The following is a 13,081-nucleotide window of genomic DNA, read 5'->3' as shown; positions in this document are numbered from 1 at the left end:
CAGTTGGCTTGTTTACTCATTTTTGATACTCTACTACAACTAAGCCTGGCTTTTCTCTGGTTGTATTCTTGTTGTTGTTGGTTACTTTAGAGATGGAGTCTTGTGGACTTGCTGCCCAGGCTGGCTTCAAACTACAATCCTCTGGTCCTCAGTCTCCTGAATAGTTAGGCTTATAATTGTGAGAGCTTTATATTTAAATTAAGATTTGTGACTCTGCCCTAAGAATGCTAAAAGGTACATTTTCTATAACAGAGATGATATAACATTCATTACTGATAAATTAAAACAGAAAAAATAATAGGATCCTATCATTTTTCCTCATTTTATTTCATAAAACTTTCTCAAATTTTCAAGGATGTTTCCCTTTAAATATCCAAATACTAGGGGTTTGCTTGTAAGAACCATGATACTTGTGTATCTCCATCTTTATCCTGTCTTGGGTGACCAATCCTTGGGTCTCCTGGTCCTTAAATATCCATTGTGATGGAACAGAACTTCCCCTGTGTATAGAAAAGTCAACACGCAAAAGGGAAAGAAACCGTTGTGCTAGACACACAAAAATATCTAGAAAAAAAGACAGAGGTATTTTTCAAAATATATGAAAGTTCATGACCATGAAAATCTCAGAACTTTCCATGAAAAGGAATGAAATGGGTTAAGGGGCACTGTACCTACCCTGAGTGGCTGTTGGAGGTAGCTTGAGTGTGTTATCCAACTTCTCCCAGAGGTAAGTCGGCCGAGGAATGCCTTCCTCTGAGCTACACAGGAGGATGACATCGCTGCCGATATCCTGGGATCCTTGGATTTGGCAGTGTGGGGCAGAAGGGGGAACTAGAATAGGCAGAGTAAGCAAAGGGGTACATGGTTACTATGAGCCAAGGGCTGACGAGGAAAACATTACCATTCAGTACTGGGGATCCTCAGGAAACACTGTTCCTTGATTACACACCAGGAGAAAATCTCCAGGCAAAGCTAGAAGGTAGTCGTGCGCTAATTAACAAGACTTGGTTTCAGGACAGGGCCTGCAATTTCATCAGACAAGGGACAAATTTGTGACGAGCTGCACCTTTTCATACCTCAAAGTATCTCATGGTGTTGGTTTGACTCTGCTTCACTCTGCTCACTTCAATGGATCACCATCAAAAACACTGCTGGAAAGCCCCTCTCAGTGGCAAACTCAACTTCCTACCCTATCAACACACCCTACCAACTGTCCTCTGACTGAGACCACCTGGGCAAGGGGATTAGTTACTTTACAAACAAAACCAGACAAAATACTTTATGCCAAATTCTGCTTTGTGGTGGGGAGTTAGAGTAGGGCTCAAATTAAAGGAAAACTGGTAATAAAACAGTTGATATTTGTAATCATTAAGATAAAAAGAACACAAAGGGTAAGAAAAAATAAAGAAACAATAAGGAAGAAAGTGGTGATTTGTACTAGCAAAAAAACAAGGATTTTTTTTTAAATGAAGCCTGTGGCTAGAGGACTCATGCCGGGAAATATAGACACCAAGAGTATAAGGACAAATAATGATATATTTTTTCATTGTAATGACTTTTCAGTGAATGTGTTCACTATTTCATAAATAAATAGACGAATGTGAAAGGCATGCAGGTTATATAGAGCAGTGAGGAAGAAGATGGGGGGAGGGAAGAGGGAATCATGAAAAGGTCTGTTTAGGAAAGGTAAGGGAAGTGAGAATCTCAGCAAACCCTCAGAGCTGTGGTAGAGTGTACCGCCTTGGATTCACATCTGTGACAAGGACGCTGCTCTGAAGGAAAACCCAAAATAATTCATTGGAGGTAGTACCAACTAAAACACGAAGGCTTTTTTTCCTTAAAAGTTAAAAAAATAAACAAATCACCTGGGAAGCCCATTACCCAACTTACAGGTATAAGAATGAGATTTAATTCCACCCGGGATTAGAGCATGCCCTTAACCATGAGGGGAAAAGGGCAAGAATCCCCACCATCAATAACCTCAAGTAACTACACAATGAAAGTAGAAAAAGGGTGAGTTTACAAAGGACTACAGAGCCAGGTTCTGAGACATGAGTAGGATGGAGTCACAATGTACTTTGTCCTAAATGAAGTGAGCATGGCCACCTCGGCCTACCTCAAGTATCCACTTGGAAAGAAGACAGGAGAGCTAAAGAATCTAGTATGTTTAGAGTATTTAGTATGACAGAATCTCAACAGCACAGCTTGAGGGAAAGAGTGCTAGTTTGAGTATGAGAGAAAAAAAATTTTTTTTTGTCGGTCGTGGGGCTTGAACTCTGGGCTTAGGTGCTATCCCTGTGCTCTTCAGCTCAAGGCGAGTGCTCTACTGCTTGAGCCACAGCGCCATTTCTGGTTTTCTAGTGGTTTATTGGAGATAAGAGTCTCATGGACTTTCCTACCCAGGCTGGCTTTGAACTGTGACCCTCAGATCTCAGTCTCCTGAGTAGCTAGGATTACAGGCATGAGCCACTGGCGCTCAGCCGAGAGTAAAATTTTAACGTACTATTCATTGTCTTATGACCTAAGGCTCTAAATCTATTTGGTCCTTGGTATGAAGATATAATCTTTATTATTCAAGCAAGGATAGCTGTGATAATAAGATGAAGAAATTATTAAAATTACTTAGGACAGGCTGAGCACCTGTGGCTCATGCCTGTAATCCTAGCTACTCAAAAGGGCAAGATCTAAGGATCACAACTCGAATCCAGCCCAGGTAGAAAACTCTGTGAGACTCTTATCTCCAATTAACCAGCAGAAAAGAGCTGTGTCACAAGTGGTAGAATACTTGCCTTGTATAAAAAACCTCATGGACAGCACCCAGGCCCTAAGTTCAAACCCAAGAATAATACACATGTACACACACACACACACACACACACACACACACACACACACACACACACACACACACACACACACACACACACACACACACACTACAATACTCAGGACAACAGGTCCAATCTGAATTGGTGGGACTGTACTCTGTTTCAGAGGAAATACTATATGCTGAAACCACTGTTTTGCACTCAAAATTATCATGACTTAATTTGTTGTCAACAAAAGCATCTGTCCTGTAAAAGCTTAAAAAAATAGAGGTTCTGCATATTCATGTTTATTAATGCTTGGTTTATGACGTGGAATCAGCCAATGAATGAACACATAATATAATATGGCATGTATATGAAAAGCAATACGGTGGAAGAGATTATTTGTTCAAAATGTACTCTGCATGATATATATAAATATCACAATGAAGCCTCCTCATGTTATAAATGCATATTAATTTTAAAATAAAAGTAAAATATCCACTGAAATATTCTTTAAAAAAATAGAAGTTCAGGGCTGGGAAGGTGGCTCAGTGGTAGAGCACTTGCCTTGCATGCATGAGGCCCTGGGTTCGATTCCTCAGCACCACATAAGCAGAAAAGAAGAAAGTCAGAAGTGGCGCTGTGGCTCAAGTGGTAGAGCTAGCCTTGAGCTGAAGAGCTGAGGGACAGCGCCCAGGCCCAGAGTTTAGGCCCCACGACCAGACCCCCCCCCGAAAAAATAGAGGTTCATTTCTGATAGTAATTTGTACCAAGTAATTTGTACCATCAGAAAACACGATGAAATAGGTCAGACCACCTGAAATTAAGAAATCGGTGGGAAGCCTGTATAGAAAACACAGAGATGTAGAGAAGGAGTAGAGTCTGAGGTCAGGAAAGGAGCACAACCACATTGAGGGTATAGAAGGAAAGGCAAAAGCAAACACATCAGACAGCAGATTCCTAAGTGGTCTAAGAGGCTGGGCAGTTTCATCACTCACCTAGCACTGTGAGGCCAGTGACTCCAATGTTCCTCCCCCCTCGGTCAGGAAGGTTGTTGACTAAACACTGGTAGGTGCCTGTATCTGAGAGCTGAGTGTTGTTAATGAAGATAGAGACGTTGGTGGCTGGCATGGTGCCCGTAAATCCTACCCTACCATGGAACCGGGGGGCACCGTCAAACATCTGTCCACCCTGATACAGAATGACCTACAAAAAAAACACAAAATTAATAAACTGTTTGTTGTGTCCTTTCTCCCAGATATATAACTAGCCAGTAGGCAAACCAAATATTCCTGCATGAAATGTTAGGAAAATATATTTCTAACAGTTGTCCCCAGCATTTTGTTATTGCACCTATCCAACAGGTATCTTTAAGAGAACATATTTTCCTTATATAATTCATCAGAACATAGAAATGCTATCAATTCATAAACAGTTTATCAAAGGAAAGGAAAAGTTAGCATTGCCATTTTCATAGTTCTTAGACAACAAAATGATTGATCATAGTTATAGACCAAATATCAAAACCTGTCAGAAAAGGTTCACAACTGTGTATGTAAAGAACTGTAGGCCAAGTTCTATTCTTACATCTTCTCCATCACTGAAAAAAAATATGAGGTTGAACAAAATAATCTCAAAGGCATAGTTTAACTACAATATTAAATGGCTTCAAGAAACAAAATAGGTTTCCACTAAATTTGATATTCAAAATTTCAATTTAGAAAAAATTTTAAGTATTACTAAGTTCATTGAAGCAGAAAACCTTCATGGAATTGTTACCTTTGCAAAAAGCAGTGTGGCCTTTATCACAACTCATTAATTTTTTGAGCATTATTTTCTACAGTGGTTATCACAAATGATGACTCTTTTCCTTGTCATATATTCTGTTAATTGAGAACAGCTTCTATTTTCATGTACATTCTTTTGTGTGACACACTGTAATTTATGAGAGAGAGACTGTTGGCTAGTAAGCCTAATTTTGTTTAGATACTTATGAAACTACTTCAGCACATTAAGTATTAATATCTAATTGTCACTTTAAAAGTACAGTCACTCACTTGTGTTAATGCCAGCCCTTTCCTGGCAGAATCGACCATGCATAAGCCAAGCACCAATGGTTCATGACTATAATCCTAGTTACTTGGAAAGCTGAGACCTGGAAGATGACAGTTCATAGCCAAACAAAGCAGAAAAGTCTCTGAGATTCCATGTCCAAAATGACCAGCAAAGCAGCTAAACTGTACTTATGGCTCAAATAGTAGAGCTCCAGCTATGAGCAAGAAAGTCAAGTGAGCATGAAGCCTTGAGTTCAAGCCCTAGTACTGCCGTAACAAACAACAACAAAATATAGACCTGGCCTTTACTGTCTTGGCATTTTCCTATTTTCATATGTAAAATTTCTTCTTTAAATCTTTCTTTTTAATCCCAGGTTCTAGTTTCAGATCTACTAAGATTCTTAATCTTAATACTTGGTGATGATGATGACAACCTTTAAAAAGAGGCTAGCCTCCCCTGATAGTTGATTAATAATGCATAGAAGGGAGGACCTAAAATAGCACAGGCACACTGAAGACGCTTCCTTCTTCTAGGAATCGAAACTTCACTCAGGATGCTCTCCCACCCACCTCTTCAGTAAAGATTAAAGGTGAGGGGCAGCATAACATGGAACTGCAGTACCTGCTCAGGTTGGTTAGCATTCGAGAGAGGAATGACCATCCAAATGACATTGAGGTTAATAAGGGCAGCACTGGTAGAGAAAGTGCAGGGCAGGACTGCAGTCTGACCCCGGGCCACCTGGATACTCCCAGGACTCTCTGATACTTCCAGAGACACTGCAACACCTACAGAGAAAGGAAAGCACGGTTAGCAGCTTTCTCTTTTCTGACAGCTCAAAACCCCTCAAGAAGATCAGCTTGTTTTATTTTATCATATTATCGTTGATAATGTAATCAGAAAGATATGACTGTCTTACTTAATGACTTACTTAATGATCAAATAGATCATTCCTTTGCCTCTACAGTTGGAAAACATTAGAGGTTCTCTTGTGTAACATTATCCTCAGTATTTAACCAAATTCAAGTAAAATGCAGGGGAATTTCTACTGGTGAGATATAAATGGTGATAAAAGACGAGAAATAAAGTTAATTTTTAAAAGCATCATTAACAGCATTAAGCATCATTCAACAGTAAGCTAAGAAACTTACAAATACATAAATCAAACAAATATGTGAGAAATATACATGATAAAAAAACTGCATTTAGAACACTAATGAAAGAAATCTGTTAGCCTAAATACATGAAAGATATACAACATTCATGAACTGGAAGACTCAATCATATCATGATGTCAGTTCTCCCCACTTTGATCTCTGGGCAATTTCATTCAAAATTCCTCTTGACTTTTGCAGACATGAAGAATGTGAATGACCAAAAGAGAATTTGAAAATACTAACAAAGGTGAGTGAAACAGTGCTACATGATTAGAAATTTGTTGCAAACCTACAGTAATCAGGACAGCTCGGTACTAACATAAGAAAAGACTTATAGTCAAATGGTCCAGGACCAAGAATGTGGAAAGAGACCCTCATACTTATGTCTGAATACTTTTCAACCAAGGTTCAAGACAATTAAATGGAGAAAAGACTAGAAATCCAAAGGAAGAGGCAACAATGCTTGATAAGAATTGTACTCATTTCCTTGCTCATAATTGTAATCCCTCTTATTTTTTTACAATAAAAAACAGTTATTAATAAAAAAAAGAAAAGGGGGGTGGAATGTAGTCATGGAGATGGGAGGGCAGGGATGATAGCGGAAAAACAAAGGAGGAGGCAACAATGCTTGATAAGAAATGTACTCATTCCCTTGCTCATGTAATTGTAACCCCTCTGTATGGTATTTTCATAATTAAAAAATTATTAAAAAATAAAAAAGACTAGAAATTTTGCTTTTCAACAAATGGTGCTGGGACAATATACTGTAACATATAGAGAGATCAAGAAAGACAATTTCAACCCAAAATATACAAAATCAACTTTCTGTGTTCATAAACCTTAATTAAGATAAACATATAAAATTTATATAAAGAGAAGGAATCTAGTTACTTTGGACCAGTCAAAGGTATGTTACAACATCATATCTCATACAAGAAAACAAGTTAGTAAATCTGACCTGAAAGTAAAGAACTTTGTAGTTCAAAAGATTTAAGAAAATAGTTTTATTATAAATTATATGAAAAGGACTTACATCCAGAATGTATAAAGAAGTAGACAACTCAATTAAAAAGACAACCTGATTTGAAAGAGACATTCACACTAAAACCACAATAAGATACCAATGCACATCCACTGGGATGGTTACAATCAAAATAACCAAATACTAATGAGGATTTAAAGAAATCAGCATTTTATGCACTGCTGATAGGAAAGTAAAATAGTACGACTACTTTGGAGAATAGTCTGTTTCTTAAGAAATTGTGTGTGTGTGTGTGTGTGTGTGTGTGTGTGTGTGTGTGTGTGTGTGTGTGTGTGTGTGTGTGTGTGTGTGTGTGTGTGTGTGTGTGTGTGTGTGTGTACTATTACAACACAGTGATACAATTGCTTAGGAACCTACCCAAGTAAAATTAAACGTACTTCTACCCAAAGGCTTGTTCATGAATATTCAAAGTGGCAGTATTTATATCATGCATGGTGAAAGAGAAATAATACAAGGATCCATCTACTACTGGGGAATGAATGAACAAAATGAGGTGTAACCATATAAGAAAAAAAAATGCTATTTAGATATAAAGAACATCAAAACTACTGACATATGTTATTACATGATTGAGCCTCTCAAAAATAGTCTGCTCTTCAGGGCACTGGTGGCTGTCTGTAATCCTAGCTACTCAGGAGGCTGAGATTTGTCATCGAAGTTTGAAGCCAGCCCAGGCAAGAAAGTCTGTGAAACTCTTATCTCCAATTCTACCAAAAAGCCAGAAGTGGAGCTGTGGCTGAAGTAGTAGAGTGCTAGCCTTGAGAAAAAAATGCCCAAGGACAGCACCAGGTCCAAAATCAGTAAGAAAAATATATACATACATATATAACATACTATATATTCTGCTAAATGATCATGAAAGCAACCAAAAAATGTTGAAAAGAAGAGAGGAAAGAGAGAAGCTAAATAATATATACAGGGTGAGTTTGGTCCAATTATATTATATGCATGCTGTAGATATCACAATGAACTCTCTTTGTGCAATTAATTTATCCTAACAAAATTCTTTAAAAATAAATTTATCCCTTTTGATTAGGAATTAAAAATATTTTTGCTAAATGAACAAAACCAGATCTAAACCCTGAACAACATTTGACTTCCCATACCTACTGTGTAGAAAGGCAAAACTAGAGAGGAGGAGGAAGATTACTGGCTGTCACGGCTGGTAGGGAAGGAGTCCGGCTTAATACAAATAGACTTAATGAGACATTTTTAAGGTGACGGAAAACTTCTAAAAGTAAATACTTGTAATGCATGTACAACTCATAAATTTAGCAGAGATCACCGGTAAATGGGTTAGTTTTGTAGAATGTAAATTATACCTCAATGAGACTATTAAAATTCAAAGAAGGAAAACATTGACTCATCAGGGCTCCTGGGAAGTCAAAAGCTTGCTTATCACTTGGGCAGAGAAATGGCTGTGTCCCTTCAATGATGGAAGAACATAGAAATAAAGTGCCACTAAAATAGATCAAGGGAGACTCTACCAAGCAGCTACTCTATTGGTGTATATCATGAAAAATACACAAAGTCCAGGGCAACAACTCAACTGCTTTATTTCAAAGGATAATATATCAATTCTCCCCAAAAGTGGCATGACAACATACTGTTATGATTACAGTTAATTTTTATCAACGTACATAACACTTTCCTTCTATAGAACTTCATGTTCTTCACAGTCTGATCATGTTCTTAGGAGTTAATTTTGCAGAGTAAAATACTTCACAAAGTGAGCCATCTGTGATAGAATATAAAGAACTTGATAAGGTCAGAAAAAGTCTGTTTCTAAGCAAAGTCCCTAAGTTCTAAAAGAAAGTTCAAAGAATCTCAGAATTTAGAGAAAGAGAAGATGACTGGGTCATGCAACCGGCAATGAATACAAGCATGAGCTACTTTATCAGGGTGCAAGTTGACTGTGGAAGTAGACAAGCTAACATATATAGCACAGCAAATTTATGATAGAGATGTAAGATTGTCAGGAACATGGTGGTACCTGCCTATAACTCCCAAACTCAGAAGGCTAAGACAAGATTGTAGCCTGAACTACAAAGAGAAAGCCTACCTTACAAACAAACAGATAAATAAATGGTAAGTTTGGAAACCAGGGTGGTAACAGCATCACTGCATTCGTCAGAGGATATACCAAACCAAGGGCATGTTTGTCACCATATAGGATGAGGTATAACCTCCTATCCTCTGTCCTCACCAACGACTTCCGCTACTCGCCAATTGCAAGTTCAACTCACACAATTTTTATACAAATCTTAAAAAGAAAAAATAATAACCAATATAGACCAGTAAACTAAGAAATGAAACAAAGGTGTAGCTGGAGCTACCAAACCAAGGTACGTGGGAGACAAGATCCAGAGAACAGCGGCAGGAGCTGCTAAGGCAGAGGCGTCCTGCTGGCAGATGACAAGCCTCTGGGGCAGCAGAAGCCAAGAAAGAGTAGCTGTATATGGTTAACACTGCAAAGAAATACTCTAGACAGGCTGCTTGAGAACTTACAAAGATGTAGATGAAGTTGTGCAGAACAGGGCAGGGTAGAAATAGTCTCTTGCATCTAATCAGCTAGGTTCTTCCTCCCCCAAGAAGTCAGTTATCTGTAAGTCTGTGGCCTTATCTCTCCATGCGGGTATGTCCCTGTTATCATCTTATCATCAAAGGGATCTGCTGAGGGCTGTACCAGATGTGGACAATGACTGGACTATGACTCCAACTATTCTGGCTGACATCCAGGTAAGCGGACCACACACACATACCATGCCACACCAAGCATTTCACAGATCTGCTCTTTTCATCCCACACAGACATCTGCTGATGGGATATGCCTATCTCAGGAAAACTGGAGGCCCAGAGAAAATTGTAAAACCAACTGCAAGGTCACAACATCTAGAAAGTAGATAGATAGCAGTTCTGCCTGGATTCAAACCCAAACAGCTTCTCTATAGAAAACACACATCTTAGTGTACCACTCAACACAAAAAAATCATTCCACAAAGAGCATTACCATATTGTACAATCACACACACACACACACAAATACTGGAAACCAGATGAACTTTTACATAAGAATCATTACAAACTATTGTATAAGAATTCATTCTATTGACTGCATGGAAACCTACAAATCAGGTTGTTTGTCCCATCTCCTCCCTCTCTCCCATTACGTGAGAGGTTCTCTGGGGCTAACCCTTCATGTGAACTTTGAATTCCATCCTTGGGCCTTTAAATATGCTTAGGCTTTTCTACTGAAAACAAGTTTTTACCTTCCTACCCTCTCCAGTCCTCTCCAGGGTCTGCCCTCTTTCTCTCTTCATGCTAATCTTTTGAAAGAACTGTTTGTACTCACTCTTCTGGACTCTGCTCCCAGTCTGCAATCTATTCTTTGCCTACCACTTCTGAAAAACAGCTCCCCTGGATTTTCCAAACACCTCCTACTGGTTGTGTAACCCTTAAAATAACAGATTCTCAGGAGCATATACTAGAGATGAACCCCCTCCACCCCCCCCCCGCCCCTGCTTGAAAAGTCCTTTCTCTTCAGCTTCAGTAACAGAGCTCACCTCTGGTTTTCTTCCCATCTCCACAGATACTTCCCAGTCGCCTCTGCCGTCTCACTTCTCTCCAGTGATATAGAATGTTGTTCCTATCAAAGACTGCTTTGACTTCTAATTCTGAACTTTCCCTACAGAATCTCATCTACTATCATGAATTCAATTCTCATTTAAATGCCAGTAGCTTTTCCGAGTTTCTCTCTCTAGCCCAAACCTCTTTTCCTATATCCAGCACCCCCCCCCAGATACCTCCACATACCTATCTCAAAGGAACTTCCAGTCAATTTCTTGGGGATCAGATCCTCTTCCCTCCATATTCCTGGCTCCTTTCTGGTGTTCCCTATGGTGGGGAATGGTTCAAACAGGACTAACTAGGACAAGCTCAAAATTCAGAAATCTTTCTCTTGCCTCTTATCATCTGTTAAACCCAATACATCATCTAACATTATTTTATCGACTTAACTTATTGAATTAGGGCCTTTGCTCTATCCTAAATCTTTCCTGTCTAATTTGTGTTGCTCTAAACTCCAACCCTTTTATTTAGTAACCCTCTGTGATGGTTGATCTTGAATGTCAACCAACCTAGATTGAAAGTCTCCTCACAGCAGTAAAGCACAGCTCTGTGTGTGTATATTTAAGGATGTTTCCAGAGAAACCTGACATGGGAAACAGTAACTCATAGCAGTTAACTCACTGCTGCTATCAACCATGGATGTAAGATTCTAGCCTCTTTAGCCATTCAATGTGGACTCCCAGCATTGACCTACCAAGGAGATTTCAGGCCTGCACCCTTGGACTGGGGTACATCATTGATCCTCTTGTTCTGAGGCTTCTAGCAGCTTAGACTGAGCAGCTTACCAGGTTTTCTGTATCTTCAATGTGGACTGCCATTTGACTACCCAACCTCCAATTATATAAGCCAATCTAATAAACTAATAAACACTCTTTTATGCTTCAGCTCCTCTGCAGTACCCTGACCAACACACTACTGATCCTTCTTATTTGTTCAAGTGTTATCTTCTTACTGAAGGATTTTCCCTGACCTCAGTGCAGATCAGCCTCTCACACTCTTACAGTCAAAACACTAACATGAATAGAGTCATGCTTTCGTCAGTGATTATTTATCAGATCATCACCCTGTGTAGTGAGAAGTCCAAGGTAGTACATAGTACAGTCAATAAACATGTCATGAAATTGATTTAATCTAATCTCTCAATTTCCCCATGAAAATACTAGGACCCAAAGAGGCATTTGCTTAAGGTCTTAAGAGCAGGACCAGGACATCATCTTTAGCTGCCCATAAAGCATGCTTTCTACCACACCAAATTCTTCCAAAGATCATATCTCAGAAAGCAAATTAGGATGATACTATCACCTATGACATTACACATTGGAAGATATTTATGAATGGGATCATATTGAGCAATAAAAAATTCATCAATATACCTGGTTCTATTCTTTTTCTAATAGAGAGAAACATTTGACAGAAACACACTGTTTTTCCTATTTATCAGAAATTCTGACAACTTCCACTTATCGGAATTATCTTTAAAAGACATAAAGTACAGGGCCATGTTTCCTCTGAGATGAAATGATAAATTAGAGTTGTCTATCCTCTTTCTTTAGACCTATTTCTCAAGATTTAAAGCAGACAGAAACTCATATTATGTCAGACCAAGAAGAACTTTAAATAATTAGCTAGGACCTTAAGATATCATACACAAGACACCAAAGAGAGTTTTAAAATACTCTCAGTTATCCTGGGGAATTTTCACGAAGAAGATGGCTGGCAACAAGATGCATAATGTAAAGGCGACACCAGGAATAATGCCTATGGGTAGAAAGAAACCTCTAATGACACTGCACAGAGAAAATTTTTTTTCATGAAGTGTACAGAAAGATATCATGTAAAAAATAAGGCAGAAATCTAGAGGATAACTTGAAGAGCCAAACACTTTTCCACAGCCAGAAAAAAAAGGAAAAGGGTGACTGTGCAGAGAGATTCTTTTTGGCAGCCCTGATCAAGAGGCAAATGGTGCAGGCCCTTTGATTTGAGGCCTGTATTCCTGAGTGCTGTGTGGTAAATTGTTAGTGCAGAAGCTACTTTGCTTGTGATCACATGTTCCTGCAGTCATAGAAAATGTGAACAACCCCTTCGAGTAGGGTATCATGTGCAGGGATTCTGATCAGTGTTTTTTCTAAGAGGCCTCTTCACTGCTCACTAGAACTACAAGAACTGCATCTCCTCACTGCTAACAGATTGAATTTTTAAAGCAAAGCTGCAGTATACTCTAAGACCCATTCCACTGCCACCATGAAAGGAGGCCTACATGCCCAAAAAGCATTAGGATCTGATGTGAGGACATGTCAGAGCTGGTGCCAGACTGTCTCAGGTTCTGCTCAAGACGCCCTTCCAATGGGGCTCACTGGAAAGAAGCTGTTAAGACCCCTGAATTCTCTAGCATT

At 38.9% G+C, this 13,081-nt stretch overlaps 1 protein-coding gene across 2 annotated transcripts in view; it reads right to left on the bottom strand.

Moving 5' to 3' along the window:
* Positions 1 to 13,081, bottom strand: part of Igsf11 (immunoglobulin superfamily member 11) — a 115,565-nt gene that overhangs the window by 13,669 nt on the left and 88,815 nt on the right. The window contains exons 1-4 of one of the 2 annotated variants that reach the window (XM_070030165.1): positions 9,570 to 9,624; positions 5,487 to 5,650; positions 3,809 to 4,016; positions 676 to 831 (exon numbers count right to left, since the gene is read on the bottom strand). In XM_070030165.1, coding sequence (XP_069886266.1) covers positions 676 to 831; positions 3,809 to 4,016; positions 5,487 to 5,650; positions 9,570 to 9,624 — 583 coding nt within the window. Of the gene's footprint in view, positions 1 to 675; positions 832 to 3,808; positions 4,017 to 5,486; positions 5,651 to 9,569; positions 9,625 to 13,081 lie in introns of those variants that run through there. The other variant, XM_070030166.1, reaches the window with a different exon arrangement.

The sequence above is a fragment of the Dipodomys merriami genome, unplaced genomic scaffold (genome assembly GCF_024711535.1).
Source record: "Dipodomys merriami isolate MVZ:Mamm:240054 unplaced genomic scaffold, mDipMer1.0.p SCAF_2, whole genome shotgun sequence".
Taxonomy (NCBI): domain Eukaryota; kingdom Metazoa; phylum Chordata; class Mammalia; order Rodentia; family Heteromyidae; genus Dipodomys; species Dipodomys merriami.
The sequence above is the reverse complement of the archived record's forward strand: the minus strand, read 5'-3'. Positions and strand labels throughout refer to the sequence as shown.